This window comes from Micropterus salmoides, unplaced genomic scaffold (genome assembly GCF_014851395.1).
Source record: "Micropterus salmoides isolate LMB-PRFRI ecotype aquatic unplaced genomic scaffold, ASM1485139v1 Ms_hic_scaffold_3, whole genome shotgun sequence".
NCBI classification, from domain to species: Eukaryota; Metazoa; Chordata; class Actinopteri; order Centrarchiformes; family Centrarchidae; genus Micropterus; species Micropterus salmoides.
Window position 1 is genome coordinate 19,003,287 of NW_024042261.1, and position 17,603 is coordinate 19,020,889.

General features: G+C 46.1%; 1 protein-coding gene across 3 annotated transcripts in view; it reads right to left on the minus strand.

Moving 5' to 3' along the window:
• mmp28 (matrix metallopeptidase 28) overlaps positions 1 to 17,603 on the minus strand; it is a 30,348-nt gene that overhangs the window by 9,600 nt on the left and 3,145 nt on the right. For all 3 annotated transcript variants that reach the window (XM_038693420.1, XM_038693419.1, XM_038693421.1), the window contains exons 3-5: positions 17,022 to 17,221; positions 8,742 to 8,963; positions 7,732 to 7,977 (exon numbers count right to left, since the gene is read on the minus strand). In XM_038693420.1, the coding sequence (XP_038549348.1) occupies positions 7,732 to 7,977; positions 8,742 to 8,963; positions 17,022 to 17,221 (668 nt within the window). The remainder of the gene's footprint in view (positions 1 to 7,731; positions 7,978 to 8,741; positions 8,964 to 17,021; positions 17,222 to 17,603) is intronic.

Below are 17,603 nucleotides of genomic sequence, written 5' to 3' on the forward strand. Positions count from 1 at the left end.
GAACTGCGTCGGTGACGACACTATGGGAACGCCCCTGGGCGTGGTAGGGCTGAACTATGAATGAAACTACTCCAATCCTATTGGTGTTACTAGAACGGTAGTGTGTGACGGCGTAACCGGAGGGGGTATATAAGCACGCCGGCACATAGGACACATTAGCTTCTTTCTATTCAGCAGGCACTCTGGCTATGTTTGGAAGCTCCATTTTCCTACCTGACATCGAGACGAAGCAGCAGAAGATCATGTCAAAGCGATTCCGACAGTGTGTCTTCCCTTGTGAGCGTTTCATCACAGAAGGTGATACCCATGGGATGTGCGTCTCATGCCTGGGGATGTCGCATGCTCAGGCGGCTCGTCCCCGATCGGGAGCCCGTTTCTCGGTTTCTCCCACTCGAGGGGCGAGTCCGGAAAGGCTGACACGATCTGGCTCTGAGGAGCTAGATGTGCTTAGCATAGAGGGAACGGAACGTCATCAGCCCTCGCCAGGATACGAGGAGTTGTTGGAAGTGGTGACGCGGGCCGTGGCCAAGCTGCACATTGATTGGCCACAGGCGGTGCAGCAGCCATCGGCAGGCAGCAAACTAGATGAGCAGTTTCTGCAACACCGAGCGCCACCCCCGTGTCGGCCCATACAATTTTTTCCGGATCTGCACAACGAGTTGTGTAGATCATGGAATAAACCCTTCTCTGCGCGGCTGTCTACGTCCCCCCGGCTGGACTACGGCAACGTGACGGGAAGCGATGCCACGAGTGGAGGAGGCACTGGCTAGCTACCTCTCTCCCAACCTCGCCTCATCCCTCCAGACGCCGGCACTCCCCACCAAGCCGTGTCGGATGACGTCCGATTTGGTGGGCAAGGCCTACATGGTAGCGGGTCGAGCTGGTGCCAGCCTACATACGATGGCTGTCTTGCAGGCATACCAGGCCGATCTTTTTCGGGACTGTGACGTAGGGGGAGGTCCCTCTGAGGAGGACCTGACGGAGCTCCGTAGAGTGACGGACTTGGCTCTCCGTGTGACCAAGGAAACGGCCCGTTCCATCGGCCGATCCATGGCGGCTTTGGTGGCTACGGAGCACCATCTGTGGCTCAACCTATCAGGCATCCAGGAGAAGGAGAGGGCTTTTCTCCTGGATGCGCCCCTCTCGCCTTCTGGCCTGTTTGGCGAAGCAGTGGATGCTGTCGTCAACAGGTTCCAGCACGCCAAATCTCAGGGAGAGGCATTTGAGCGATATCTCCCCCGCCGGTCAGACTCCAGGACCGCGACGGCTCAGGAAAGGCGGACGCAGCCTTCATCCAGCACCTACCGCCACAGCCAGAAGCAGAGCGGCGCTTCGCGGGATCCCCCTCAACCAACCTGGGACGCAAGAAGGCACTCTCGCCCACAGCCCCCCAGGAAGACGGATCTGAGGACCGTCATTCAGTCTCGGCAGGCCCGGGGGAAGAGGTCCTGAGACCTCGAGTATCACCTCCTGCCTTCTCCCCCTCCCTGCCCCCCTTCCCCTGAGAGAGGCCGATCGAGGTCCCCTCTCTCATGGCGGCTCCAGCAACAGGCGTTGTTTCTCCCACCGCTTCAGCGCTCGGGACGCGCCAGCCGCCGGCAGGCCCTCGCCGATCTGTCCGCCCCGAGGGGCGCCAGCTGGAACACGACTGGGCTCACAAACCGTGGTTCACCGGCAAGCCTTCCCTGGCGGTCCTCCGCTTCAGGGCGCCACCGGGGATTCCCGCGGAAGCTTGGCGAAGCCTTGAGAACATTTCCCCGTGGGTCCTCCGCACAGTAGTAGATGGCTACAGGCTGCAGTTCCGGGTTCGCCCCCCCAGATTCTGCGGGATGGTCGGGACTACAGTACACGCAGAACAGAGCCAGGTGTTGGGACAGGAAGTCCGCTCTCTTCTGAAGAAAGGGGCCATAGAATTAATTTCCCTGCCAGTCAGAGAAGCCGGCTTTTACAGCCGATACTTCCTGGTCCCCAAGAAGGACGGAGGATTGCGTCCGATTTTGGATTTGTGGTCCCTGAACCAATCTCTGAGGAGATTCAGGTTCAGGATGCTTACCATCCCAGCCATCATCAGTCACATCCAATCCGAGGATTGGTTTGTCACGATAGATCTGCAAGACGCTTATTTCCACATCTCCATCCGTCCCTCTCACAGGAAGTTCCTGAGGTTCGCCTTCGTGGGCACGGCTTACCAGTATCAGGTTCTTCCGTTCAGCCTAGCGCTATCTCCCCGCACGTTCACCAAATGCATGGATGCAGCTCTGGCTCCGTTGAGGCTCCAGGGCATCCGCATACTGAACTACATCGACAACTGGCTCGTCCTGGCCCAGTCTCGAGAGTTAGCGGTTCAGCATCGAGATGTCGTCCTCGCCCACCTTCAGCATTTGGGGCTGCGGCTCAACACGAAGAAGAGCGTGCTGACACCCGCCCAACGGACTGCGTTCCTAGGGGTGGTGTGGGACTCAACGACGATGCGGGCCCACCTGTCTCCCACACGCATCGAGTCCATTTTATCCTCAGTGACCAGTGAAACACTTTCAGAGGGTGTTGGGTCTTCTGGCAGCAGCGTCCAGTATAATACCTTCCGGACTACTGCACATGAGAGCCCTGCAGAGGTGGCTAAAATCAAAGTGATTCTCCCCAAGGGGAAATCCGCTCCATCTGATACGGGTTACGAGCGGATGCCTTCGTTCCCTGTCCGTATGGAGGAAGCCTTGGTTCCTGTCCCAAGGTCCTGTGTTGGGAGCAATCTGTCGCCAAACAATTATTTCAACAGACGCGTCACTCACAGGATGGGGCGCGGTCATGGACGACCGCTTCGCGAGAGGCTCCTGGGAGGAGCATCATTTCTCTTGGCACATAAATTGCCTGGAAATGTTGGCGGTTTTCAGAGCTCTGAGGAGTTTTCTGCCCGCTCTCCGCAGTCGCCACGTCCTTGTCAGGACCGACAATACGGCGGTGGTGGCCTATTTGAATCACCAGGGGGGTCTGCGCTCGCGCCCATTATGCAAACTGGCACATCGGATCCTCCTGTGGTCCCAGGAGAGACTGCTGTCCCTCAGAGCGATGTACATCCCTGGGACCCAGAATAAAGGAGCAGACCTGCTATTGAGACAGGGGTTGAGGCCCGAGGAATGGAGACTCCACCCCGAGGTGGTGGAGTTATTATGCGAAGAGTTCGGCCCCATAGATGTGGACTTGTTTGCATCCCGAGAGACGGCACACTGTCCCCTGTGGTTCTCCCTATCACCCCCAGCCCCGCTAGGGCTGGATGCCATGGTACAGACATGGCCGAGGCTGCGTCTGTATGCGTTTCCCCCAGTCGCTCTGCTCCTGGGGGCTCTGGAGCGGTACCGCCAGGACGGCGTCAGCCTACTACTAGTAGCCCCGTTTTGTCCGGCACGAGTGTGGTTCTCGGATTTAACATCACTCCTCGAGGGCCCGCCCTGGTAGGTCCCTCTGAGGAGAGACCTGCTGTCCCAGGCGGAGGGCCAGATCTTTCACCCGCACCCCGCCCTGTGGCAGCTATGGGTCTGGCCCCTGAGGGGGCGCAGTTCTTAGAGGCGGGCCTGACGACAGGAGCAGTCAAAACGCTGCTCAGCTCCAGAGCCCTGTCCACGAGAAGGATGTACGGCCTAAAGTGGAATGTGTTCACCACCTGGTGCAGATAACGGGCGGTGGACCCAGTTACCTGCTCGGTAATTGTGATACTGGAGTTCCTCAGGCACCGTTTCTCCGCTGGCCTCTCCCCGTCCACAGTCAAAGTATATGTGGCTGCCATTGCAGCATTCCACGCCCCTCTGAGTGATGGGCCCTTGGGGAGGCTTCCGCTGGTCGTGCGCTTCCTCCGTGGAGCCCGGAGGATGAGACCCGTGACATGTTCCAGGGTTCCCACCTGGGACCTGGCAGTGGTTCTCAAAGCGCTGCTTGAGGCCCCCTTCGAACCCCTGGAGTCGGCTGAGGCCAAGCACCTGACCCTTAAAATGACCTTTCTCCTCGCTATCACCTCTCTGAGGAGGGTGGGGGATCTCCAGGCACTGTCGGTGTCTCCCCGATGCCTGGAGTTTGCCCCGGGGAGGGTCAGGGCCATCCTGCACCCTTGTCCAGGTTATGTCCCTAAGGTTCCGGCCAGACTGGCAGGGTCCATGGTGCTGCAGGCGTTTCATCCCCCATCTCATGTGACGGCGGAGGACGGGAGACTTCATCTGCTCTGCCCTGTCAGAGCACGGTGCTGCAGGCGTTTCATCCCCCATCTCATGTGACGGCGGAGGACGGGAGACTTCATCTGCTCTGCCCTGTCAGAGCACTGAGTATTTACACTCTGAGGTCTTCCCAGTGGAGGAAAGCAGACCAGTTGCTGGTGTGTTTCGGGTCCCCCAAGGCTGGGCTCCCCGCGTGCTTATATACCCCCTCCGGTTACGCCGTCACACACTACCGTTCTAGTAACACCAATAGGATTGGAATAGTTTCATTCATATTTCAGCCCTGCCACGTCCAGGGGCGTTGCCATAGTGTCATCACCGACGCAGTGTCTCGTTCCCCTTCTCGGGGAACAAGGGTTACATACCCGAGACGATTTATCCTTACTGTGACACATGAAACGAGAGACACAACTTGTAATTCGAAAAACAACTTGCCATGCTCGAAAACAGTTTTCCGAAGACGGCCGCGGGAAACAATGACAAAATCGTGTGATATTTGGCAGCTCCATCAAGGGTTGCGTGCTGAAGGTGCTGTTACAGCTTGGACTGCAAATGCAGTCAGGGCTCTGAGAAATTCCCCTTGTTACTTTCGTCCCATGTTACTTTCGCCCCGGATTACCCTTACTTGAATAAAAGTTACTTTCTGTCACTGACATTCACATACAGGAAAATCTTTTCCTCCTGTCATACACAGGGGAACTGTATGAACTTTACGATGAACTTTAAAATACTACAGTACAACACAACAAAGTACACTGAGAAAATCCATCTCACTGAAAGGCTTAACAGCAATATTACGCTTGGAGGCACATCTGATAATATATAATGTGCGCAACATAATATTTTGCCTTTACTATGACCATTCACCAGCGGTGGAATGTACTGTAACTATGTACATTTACTCAAGTACTGTACTTAAGAAATAACCTTACACAACTGAAGTACTGAGTAATCCCATATTATACCTTTCTTGTAAGGCACTACATTTCAGTGGGAAATCCATTAAACTGCCTAACAGTATGTAATTGTTGAAATTAGCTCCACCAACTATTAACAGTAAAATGCTACTTGCACATTAATGCATCAGAAATAATAAGAATAAGAATAACATATTTAACACAATAAGATTCACAAGGATCCACTTTTGATACTTATATTTTGCTAATAATACATATTTTTTCTTAATCAACATTTTCAGTGAAGGACTTTTACTTGTAATTAAGTATTTTTACATTGTGGTAGCACAAGTATCTTCCACCACTGCTTTTCGTCATACTTACTGTACAAGCATTGTCTTATAAGACAGAATCTCCACGTGTGTGTATCTTTAATTTAAGATGCTTCGAGAGTTTTCGTGTTTCTTGTCACAGTGCAATCAGAGCTCTGGACACAGACATATTCAGGCTGCCTCACAGCTGCTTCTTATCAGATCAAAATGCTAACACACAAACACACTAATAAGCAGATGTAGCGTCGGCAGACCTGTCAGTTTTCGGTTCTTGTCCACGTCTGTCTCTGGAGCTGCTTGACATTTACGTGCAAAATTACTCCAAAAATTACTACCAGACAGGTGGAGTCAGGTTGATAAGCGGACATGAAAAAAGTTGCACTTTACCAAACTGAATTTTTTGTGAAGTAATAAAGAAAGTAATCAGAGTGAGCTGTCATATCTTTCTTCAAAGACTGATAAACTTTCTCATTTTCAGCTTTCAGTGTAAAAGCAAAACACACACAGCTCAACGACCGACTTAAAACTAATAATCTGTTGTAATTGCTGCTGATTGGTGGCTGTTCATGTAACGGTAGTATAGATGCCCTGGGGAGAAAAGGCTGGCAAATACCATTTTAGGAATCTGAAGCTGAAATATTTTCAGATGCAAAGCAGATGGGACTCCTCAGATATTCAAAAGAAAAGGAGGCATGTTGACGCGGCCCGCCTGTTGAGCTTTTGTCAAGTGCAGAGCTGTCCTGCAGCCAAGCAAACATTCCTGCAGAAATGTCTTCACTTGCAGCTGTTTTACACCTCATTTTGAGCTCAAAGCAATGAAAGTAACTTTATGCACTTTTGCATCGTGTACATTCAGAGTACCCCGTCAACACAGAGGAGGGCCGAGCAGCTGCAGAAGCTTGGCATGCTGTGCTTGTGCAACTGCTGCAGTGGAATCGGCTTGTCAGCAGTACAGAAAACACGCACATAACGTGAACGCTGCACATGTGGAAACCTGCCTCACACATGCCAGGAAGGAAAGCTCACTCTGGGTATAAAAATCTACTTTATTTGTTATACACAAAGACATATGTAATGCTCCTGGACTCTGCAACAACGCCAGCCATCTAGCAGATAAACACTGTGTGTAGCACTGAGGCTGAATGATAATACAAATAATATACAGGCCAGCCGCTAAGTGTGTATATCTATGTGTTTTGTGTGAGTAAAAACAAGTGTTCCTGCCACTCTCAGTGTGTTGGTGTGTGTGTGTGTGTGTGTGTGTTTTAGGGAAGAGTGTTATTTTGAGGATCACACCACCTCTGCTGCCCTTAGTCTAAAGCCACTTCTCCCAGCAGCTAAGAGGCCACAGAAGTGAAACTGATAGAACAGACTCCCTGTGCTCTTAAAGATAAACTAGACTAAAAACACAAAGAGGGGATGTTGTTTCAACAAGATTTGATGTTTTTCCATGTTTGCCAAGATTACAACTGAAAGAGAGTGCAAAAGTCATCTGTTCTCTTTCTCCCTCTCTCTCTCTCTCTCCCCTATAAATCAAGTAATCTCTTCCACAAAATAATGCTGCCATGTACTTTTAATCACAGTCAGAGCTCTGAGCTTTGTTTCACATGATCTCCAGATGTGTTGCAAACTTAAATGGGCGGAGACATTAATTAATTTTTAAAATTCTTAGTCTATTTTTTGCTGTTGTTGTTTAAGGTTTTAATGAACTGTGGAAACTCCCAACAGGCTTTCCCGTTCTACTCATTCTCACTCTGTGTTTGCAGCTGGTGGCCTTCAGGGCTGCCTCTCTGGCCTTTTCACAGCTCAGTGCCATGACTCCCGATTTTGACTTAATAGGCAACAGAGCAAAAATGACTCCACTTCTGTGTTTTTCCTCAAAGACAGTCTGCTTTCATAAGAAGCCAGTAATTTGTGTAATTGGTTCTATGTATTCCAATAGTAGTTTATCTTAAACAACAACCTAATTTCACCATCTTTAACTGAGCCGTCCTGAGGCCCAACACTGAGACATTTATCATCTGTCCACTAAAGTGCTTTTTTTTCAACCTTTCAGACTTTAAACCTGAGGGGGAAAGAGGTAAAAATATCTCTGTGTGTCCAGAGAAGGTGCTACATTTAACACTCCTCCTTACCCCGGGATCACACACCTTCCATTTCACAAGGAAAACACTCCCACTGGAGTCGCTGTTAAGCTTCATTTGGCATCGTAGAAAATGTTCTGATCGGGATGAGACTCCACAAACCCACAAACAGGATCTGCATGGTTGAATAGCCATAAAAACAGAAGCACCATCATCTCACCGTACAGTTGCTGCACTGCGATGATGTCATCCCAGCTCAGCACCAGGCCGCGGCCGAGCTTCCTGTAGTACGGCGACATCAGGGCGTGACGGACGGGGGAGTGCTCAAGTCCCAGAGTGTGTCCGATCTCGTGGGCGGTCACCATGAACAGGTTGTGTCCCTTGTGTCCGTTTAGGGTCCACCTCTCCTCCCTGTCGAAGTGGGCTTCCCCTCGGCGAGGCAGGAAGGCGTGAGCCAGAGTTCCTCCTGAAGGTCGAAGAGGAGGGAAACTGTTAGAGACTGAGTGACGTACATTTACAGAACACATTACAAAACAGTCATATCTGACCACAGTTAAACATTTACAAACGTTGGTGATGGCTTAATTCAGAGCCCTGTGTCATTAAATGCATGAATAAAATAAGTTGATTAGCTAGAACTATTTGTTTAACACACTGTAAACCAGTGGTTACAATCCAGGGGTCAGGACCCTTACAGGGTCGGAAGATGACTCCAAGGGGTACCAAGATGATTAGCAAGGTAGGAAATAAGAACATTGATCGTTGTTAATTAATTTTCTGTCATCTTTGCTTTTTTTCTTGCTAAATACTAGTTTTATTACAATGTCTCCTGCAGGTGACCACACATGCTTCCACACACTAACTTGATCAGGTAATATCGTGTTCACAAACTGTTGTTATTGTGTAATCCATGTTAGTGCAGAGTGTGTAATCAAACTATTATCTTAAGCGGGTTTATTCTCAGTAATCCGGTTGCTGTGTGTACACATAAACAGTAGGACTTGTTAAATTGTGTTTCTTCAGGAAGTTGGGATCAAGACCTCTTTTGCAAGAGAGACCTGAGAACAAATTACATACACGGGATCATAACACAAAACAAAAACAATCTTCACACACACACTAATTAAAATTCTGTAAATTTTTCCCTGTCCAGTATAAATTAATCACTACTGATCGGTTATATAGATCAGTGGTGACTTGTGTGTGGTTCAATGTGTGGTTGTCCCTGACCTGGTCCGTCGAAGGCGTTGCTGGCCCCGTCGTTGTGGTCTCCCTCGTAAAAGGCCAACCGGATGTCAGCGGGACCTTCAGGTGCCTCTTGGAACACCAGGCCCGACACGTTGCTCCACAGCTGGAAGGCAGTGCGCACCACCAGACGCACAGAGCCCAGAGACAGGTGGTGAGGCCAGTTCACTATCTGGTAGGTCAGATGACGTTTGTACCACTTCTCAGCTGGAGAACACCCACAGACAGAGAGAGTAAGAGAGCGAGGAACAGAGACGTGAGACATGCAGGTATGAAGCTCACAGCAGATGACTGCAGATAAGCTCAAATCACAAGATAACCAAAAGACAAACACTGGCAGCTTTCCTGAGCAAGAATATTTTTAACTATTCATTTTACAATTTTACAATTTATTGTAATAAACCTACAGAAATGAGTAACTAGAGGTAAATATCTGACATTTTCAAGTTCAAAATCTTATTTAGGGGTTGTACCAGAACTGGTTTACATGGTTTAATAAAAAAAAAAAACACACATGCACATTGCTGCAGCTCCTCTTTTCACCCTGTGTGTTGAACGCTTTGTTTTAGCTATAGAGTGACACATCTTGCCTCTACATGATCTTTGTTGGGAGTTGCACATTCGCAGTTCTAAGTTAAGGACTACTAGCCAATCAGAAGCAGAGAAGCCAGTGAGAAGCCGGTAAACCGCTTCGGTTCAGCTGTATATGTTGCCAACCAGCTTGGCAACATAGACTGGAGCAAGAGTTTCAGAGTGATGAGTTATTAATCTGTAACAAATGTATTTTTCATCCATAAAGTTTTAACTGAGCTCTGTCTCTACATCACAGTAACAACTTTATCCATTGACTGCCTGGAGGGTAGCTAGTGTTTGGAAGGGAGAGGAGAAGTGTGTGCTGCAGCTCAGTGTTTTTCCACCGGTGTTTTTGAGGGCATGTCGGACTAGCTGCTTGGCGAGCGTTATATGTGGCCCATTTGGCTTTCATCCCTGTGACGTCACACGGATGAAAGGGAAATGGCAAAAAAGGTATATAATTCAATAAAGGAGAGGGAAAAAGACCAAAAGCATAATACCACCTCTTTAAGGAAAACAAGGATGAAAGGGGAACTGCAACATTCCTGGCAGGTAACTTTTCCACCGCTTACACCTTTTATATTGCTTGTTTCAGTTCAGTCCAGTTATTTTGTTGTTGTATGTGGACCCACTACAACATAAATTTTCCTCACACTGATGTTTATGTTTAAAATCCCACAGGTGAACATTCGTAGTTTTACATTGAAGGGAATATTTTATCTTGTAGGGCCACTACACCGTGTGGAGCAGTGGTTCTCAAACTTTTTCTCCCATGCCCCCCTTTAGAAGCAGAAAAAAGTTGACTTCACTACTTCTTCAGTAGGAATTTATGGGCTCTGGGCCGATGGCTTCTTCAAATTCCTGTTACTGAGAATGCATCCAATAAAGTCAAATAATATACACACAGTGACCCATGCAATTTGATTTCATCCATCTACTCTGTCTGTTTGCGTGCAACATTGTTTGAATTCATTAATTTATCTGGGTTTTGTTATTGACATTCAAGGTGATTTTATCATCAATACTACACATTTTAAAAAAGGATTATTTTTTAAGCATTATTAGCGGTGTATTTACATCTTGCATGACTGTATTATAAATTCGGATGCCAGATATCCTGTGTTCGGCCATGATGTTTTGAAGCCTCTCCACATCCAACAGGCAGAGGTGAAATGATAGGATGTTAACCATGTTAGCTCGCAGCTGGGTAAACTAACAAGCACTCTGAGTATACGCTTGACTAAACAATTTACTTCAACACGTGTCTGTGGTCTTTTCAGCTTAGACATAATTACATGTGTCGCAAACTTCAGAATCTCACATTTGTTAGTGGATTGAGGGAAGAGGGAGGGGGTTTCAATTCAGCTGTTCTTTAATTTACAAATTGCTAATCTCTTCAGTGTCTACAAGGGATCAGTCAATGTAGCAATCTGGAGGCAAAGCAAACACAACAACAAACACACACACTCTCAAAGATGCGGCACACATTCACAACAAGCAGACAGGGAGGCTGCCTCGCAGGAAACAACCAGATAATATGACCCTTTAGGGAGATGTAGCAGGAGAGGCTGGACGCTTGCTCTGACTGTTCAAGATCAAGGATGAACACATTTTAAACTTGAAGATAATTTTAAGGTGGAATAATCATCTAAATCATCTCCACAAAGATCTAACATTTCTTGACTCACAGCTGATCTCTCTAAGGTTTTGATAGCCTGTGTACTTTGAATTGGTAAGAGGTCTTGAGAAGGTGAGACACAGAATGAGTGCAAGTCCAATAGAAGTAGTCTCTGTAGAAGGTAATGCACTTTAACCGCAAGGGTTTTATACATGTACACATATTTTCACATTTGAAGCTTAACCAGAAAGTGGCAAGATAACTCAAGCACACTTACAGTTGTCAAAATATTTAAAGATGTGGTTGGTTCGCCCCGTTGGGGAGGCTAAATGTGAGTAGGAGGTCTGCACACACACCACCATTACACACTTCTGCTCAATCATACACGGACGACTGACGCAGTCGGGTTTGAGGATGTAGACCTGGATTTGGTTGCCATTTGTGCTCAGTTAAATAACATACAGCAGAGAGTCATGTGAAAGACTGGAGCGATAAACAAGAGGTATGCAATACATACTGTGAATTGCCATGAGAGCTCAATAGCACCCTGGAGAGAAGAAAATATCTGGATATCTGGAGCCATTAAGACATGGGTTTGGCAGTGAAATCGGTGTGTGTGTTTGTGTGTGTGTGTCTGTGTGTGTGTTTCTGTTTGTGTAAACACACAAACGGAATTTGTGCTGCAGCAGCAATTCTACACAAATCTCGATGTAAATGGGGGAGGTGTGTAAACTTGATCTTTAACCGTTTTGTTACAACGATGCACAGAAATATTAGATGGAAAGGGTTGAAGCAACAGGGCTTCGTTTACTACATCTGTATGAGAGTTATTAACACGTTCATTCACAAGAAGGAATGAAAAAACAAGAACAGGATGAAGATAAGAATTCAACCCTTAGGAGTAATGTCACTGCCATTACAATATGCATTTTCTTTTAAAGTCAGATTTTTATACACAGTTTGATATCTGATCAGGTTCTCAGTCAGACAGACGCTTGAACACACTTCCTGGCTTTCCCAACCCAGCTTTGCTTTTTCACTCAGATGAACTACTGTATATGGTTAGGCATGTCGCCACATGATGTGTGCAGATCTCCGTCCCAGACCGCCACACAATAAGAGGTCCCCGAGGACGGCAGAGAGGCCAGGAAGTCAGATACACAAGATATTCCCCAACTTCCCTTATGGAAGCAATTACCATGATGATCTCTATTGCAGCAGTGCGGAGAGAGGTTGGGTTATCACAGACATTAGGAAGTGACTGATAGACAAAGTTATTGTTTGTCGAGATGCAGAGAGATTTTGTTTGTACCTGGTGTCAACTTGGAGGCTGCTTTACACACAACTAAGGGCTAAGGTCAGCATGCTAACCTGCTCACAATAAGAATGCTAACCTGCTTATGTTTGCCACGTTCACCGACTCATCACATTTAAGAAGCTGGACGGATTTTAGGCATTTTTCTCTTAAAAATAAAATCAATGATCAGAATAGTTTTTACTTACTGAATTGACTATCTTTTTTTCTTTATTGTTTATTTGTCAGGGAAAATGCAAAAGGGAAACATTGTAACAGGTTACAGTAACTTGAACAGATGTGTTGCAAATAGGGTTTCTAGCTGAAGCTAATTTGCAACCCCTGTCCCTGGTTAGGCTACATACATTACCATTACCACGAAAACAGAAACAAACAACAAACAAACAAACAAACAAACAACAAAAACACACCAGTCAGGAGAAAAAAACTAAATAAATAGTCACATTATATACATATATCTGTGTGTGTGTGTGTGTGTGTGTGTGTGTGTGTGTGTGTGTGTGTGTGTGTGTCTATATCTCTATATCCGTATGGACATGTCCATTTATAAGTGCGTCTGCACAAGGGCATGATCGGTGATCATAGATTCGGTTTTGTTTCAGCCAGTGTTTCACCTTTTCATTAAATGTTTTCAGATTGGTTTGTGTTTTTATTTCTGTTGGTAGGGCATTCCAAAAATGTATCCCTTTTACAGAGAAGGATGACTGAGTGGTTTTGCGCTGCGCCACCTTGCAGTTGCCATTTGCTGATACCCTAGTAGCGATTCTATTAGTATTTGTTTTTGGACAAAGTACAACTGGAGCGAGATTATTCACACATTTAAAAATCAATTTCATAAAAGAAAACTTAAGAAAACTATCATAACTAAGCAAATTATACTTTTTCAGTATTATATAATGATGCCATTTCATTTTTATCCATTATTTTCAGTGCTTGTTTATATAGTGATATAATGGGTATAACAGTTGAAGCCTGGCTCCATACAGTAACACAATAAGGAAGATGGGAGAATATCATGGCATGCATAAACAGTTGAGCTGCCTTGAGGGGACTAATAAATCAATCAATCATAGCAGCTCCAGTGAGCAAAGCTCTGAACGCCAATCTGTGCATTCTGTTGAAATAGTGCAAAATTAGTGTATGCTGATGCAATATTGTAAAATGGCAATAAGTGGTTAACAGCTTCCAGGGCAAAGATCCATAATGTGCACACCTCTGAAAAATACACACACACCTATCGCACTTATAATGCTTATCTTGGACGAGGGTGGTGGAATGTCAGCTCTGTAAATATCAGTGGGAACAACCACAAGTCAAGGTCTGTTTTCAGTTTCGAGGAAGCGCAGATGGCAGCCATGTTCACACAAAACCAGATCACATCACATCACAGCTGATCAAACGCTTGCAGTGGCTGTGGCCCGCAGACTGGGTTTAGCAGCCAGAGTCAGCTGTCAAGGTAAGCACTGAGGCTCAGGATTGATACCCAAATAAAAACAATCTTTCTCTAATTAGATCACGTTCTGCGCACATGACTTCTTTGTTGCTTCTCTGTTGCTGTTGTGTGAATGCATGTAGCCATTGCTTCATTACTTCAGAGAGTTCACACAAAAAGCATTTGAAATCTGTACTGTGAAGGTTCTCAGTCAACCAGGTCATAGTTACCTAGTGACCTGTCCTCTTCAATGTGTACAGCACAGTCCAGGAAGGCCAAACTGTTGTCCCAGCAGATTGGGGTTTACAGGAAACCTACACACACAGACTAATACCTACTTTTCGATTCCCACCACCCACTGGAACATAAGCTAGGGGTCATCAGAACCCTGCACCACAGAACGGACAACATACCGACAAGTGCATAAGCCAGAGAGAAGGAACAGAATCACCTGAAGGGGATACTTACAGACTGTGGATACCCTAAACGGACCTTTCTGAAACAGCCACAAGATCCGGGAAGAACAGAACTACGGGGGATGAGGAAAAGAAGGTCAAACGCAACAACCTTGTGATTCCATGTGTGTCTGGAGTATCAGAGAAACACAGGAGGATTTTCAACAAACACAACATCCCTGTGTTTTTGAAACCCAAGAACATGCTATGATAGCTACTGGTACACCCCAAAGACCGCACACCCAAACACAAGAAAAGCAATCTAGTGTATGCGGTCCAATGCAGTGAGGAATGCACAGACCTGTATATTGGGGAAACTAAACAACCACTACACAAACGCATGGCTCAACACAGAAGGGCCAACTCCTCAGGTCAAGACTGCAGTTTACTTACATCTGAAGGACACTCGTTTGAGGACCACCAGGTGCACATTTTAGACAAAGAGGATGGATGGTTTGAAAGAGGTGTCAAGGAAGCCATCTACACCCGGGTTGAGAAGCCGTCGCTGAATAGAGGAGGGGGTCTACGCCACCACTTATCCCCCACTTACAATGCGGTCCTTTCATCACTTCCCAGGAAACTCAACAAACCATAACTTATTGGCCTCAGGTGAAGATGCCAACGATGGTCGTTCAGTCTTGGTCTCTGGTAGTCCTAACTAGCATAACGACAACAGCCAGGAACACTAACGAACCAGCGGTATCAAAGATCCTGGCAAACGACCCCACTGAGGTTAAATAGCTGAGTTTCCCTACCAGTCAGTCAGAACTGAAGAAGTCTCTTGGATGAGGGACGAAACCTCTTCTAGTATCTTCAACCAAGTCCAGTTGCCCTTGACTTTAACCTTATTTGGATAAATCTGTACTGGCTTTGGTCAAAAATGTTTTTTTTTTTGGTATTGTGCAGTCCTTGTGAACTACAATAATTTATATGGCAACAAAAATTACAGTTATATAAACGTTCTGATACATCTTCTCAATTAAATCGTATGTGTACAGTTAGTTATGTCAAATTTAAACTTGCTTGACATGAATGTCTGACGCTGCTAGCATGGCTAAAAATAAGGGCTGTACACAACTGACGCCTTCAAATCAAATGTTTCCTTAACCTAAGTGCTGAGTAATTCAAAGCTCACCTAACAAAGGCCAGTTTTACTGGCATTGTACCCAGTCTGAGTCTGTCAGACCAAATGCTCTACTCAAACATAAAACTCCAGTCACAGTCAGAGATCTACTGCCACTGTATGACAAACCAAACTAATGTTTGAGTACAAGGTGTTGGTTAAACAGCCTTACTATACTGCAACTCACGATTAAGTTATAACATTGCTAAACTACATCAGGATATATAAAGCCATATCTGAAAAGTATTTGCCATTAACGCTGCTCTTTGTATAATAATCCAAGTCATGTCAGGGACTCGAATAATAACAGAGAGTTGTTGTCTTCATGAAGAACAGGCTGTAATCCATCCAGTCAGTCACTCAGCAAGATATCCACTCATTTAGATATTCAGCCAGTTTGGAAACAACATAATCCAGTCAGTCAGTTATAGATGTGTTTACCAGAGGGAACATGTCAGGTACTGACACGAAGAGGCGGCGGCAAACATCAGCCACCGCTGCATTCCCTGAACATTAGCCAAGCTCATCAGTGACATGAAGGTATGCAGAGGCTTCACACATCATGAGGCTTGAGGCACCATGCCGCCGCTTGCTACTCATTCACAGAGGAGATTGAGCAATGACAGCAGCAAAGAGGGATGAAAACAAGTCATGAAAGACTAGAACATATAGTTAATATGCAGCCTGTAACTCCATATAACAGGGTGACAACGGATCCAGATCCATACAAAAAGAAAAAGATTTTACTCCTGGGCCTTTTGAGATATCTTTCTAACATACAGACGGATAAACAGATTCAAAGATTCCCCCTGAGCCATCTGGCTTCATCAACTCCAACTGAAGACCCTGTCATCTTAAAAGTTAATAATCCATCAAAATTTGCCCCCCTCCACTCAATATCTCCCCCACATGTTTATAAGGGGTTAGAAATTACACCACCAATTCTCAAGGATATTCTGTAAAGTACCCTAAGCTAGAGGACCTTGTGCTCAATTACTTAATGCAGTCTGCAAGACATTTGGCTGCACTCTTAACCACCGTTAAACACTCCAAATCCTCCAGTCTTTAGCCAGTTCAAATTGCAGTGATCTGCTCACCAATGAATGCGTTTATTGCTGTGTGTAGCAGAAAATGAGGATAATCTCAAACAAGAGCCTCAATAATTCTTTAAAGGAAAAGTGCAGTGTTTGTAGGGACACAACTTGGAATTACAGATTTCTAGAGGACATTGCTGTTCGATGAACCCTAATATCTCCCAAATCATTTTACAAACTGATAAAAAAAACTATCCATTGACTTAAGAGGTCTTTTTGACTCGAGGGAGTCTCGAACTTTCTCAACCAACACAAGAGCATGTTACTCCAAAATTAAAGATAAAAAATGTTACTGTGCAGCTTTTCACCCAGTAAAGATGACGTACAAGATACACAGACTTGTGTAATGCAGCTAAAAGCAGGAATCATCCAAGCTGACGGGTGCAGCATCAGACACTCCACCTGCTTTAATTACACCCCTCACCTCTATTTAGTGCTTTAGTTTACAGAGGTGGACCCACCCAGTTGATGGTTGGCTCTTTATGACCCCACAACAGGACACACAAAACCTCCACGTGCAATGAGTGATATCACAGCTTGCAAACAGATGCAAAGATCTCAGTTAGGTCTTCACTGCACAGAAACATACATGCTCTCTCATATAGGTACTCATGTAAAAATGGTGTCTCAATAATGTACACATAACACACAATACCTTGCGCAGCAGAGCGCCCCCTCCTCCGCTGTGGTCGTCTGACAGCGGCGCTCTTTCCAGTAAAGATGGCGTTTACTCTCTGAGCCCAGATATGCTGGCTGCCCTCATCCGACACCCCACAGCGGGGCTCCGACATCTGCCTCAGGGTGGCACCGTCAAGCTCACCCGTGACCGGAAGCCGGGACAACATCTGGAACTCGCTACAGAGAGAGGAAATATTTGCAAGATGCTCTTCCAGAACAGGCATTCGGCTTTTCAATCAGTTACATTAGGAATCAACTGGAATTTGAAGTGACTGGATACTCAGTCTGAGACTCTTGACTTAATAGAAAGTAGTTTCTGAGAGGAGCAATTGAAGTTTAGCCACCCTCAAAGCATAACTATGCCAGACACGTAGATTGCTGGTGGATCGAAGATTTACACATTGTTCATAATGCAGCTAAATAAAGATATGCAATTAAATGGACTGCAGTGTCATGAAGCCATGATAGCATTGTCAGTGGTTCTGTTTCTCAAAATGCAGATGGAGACAGTAGACGAATGGTTATTTTCAAGCTTAAACATTGTGAAGCTAATCACAAG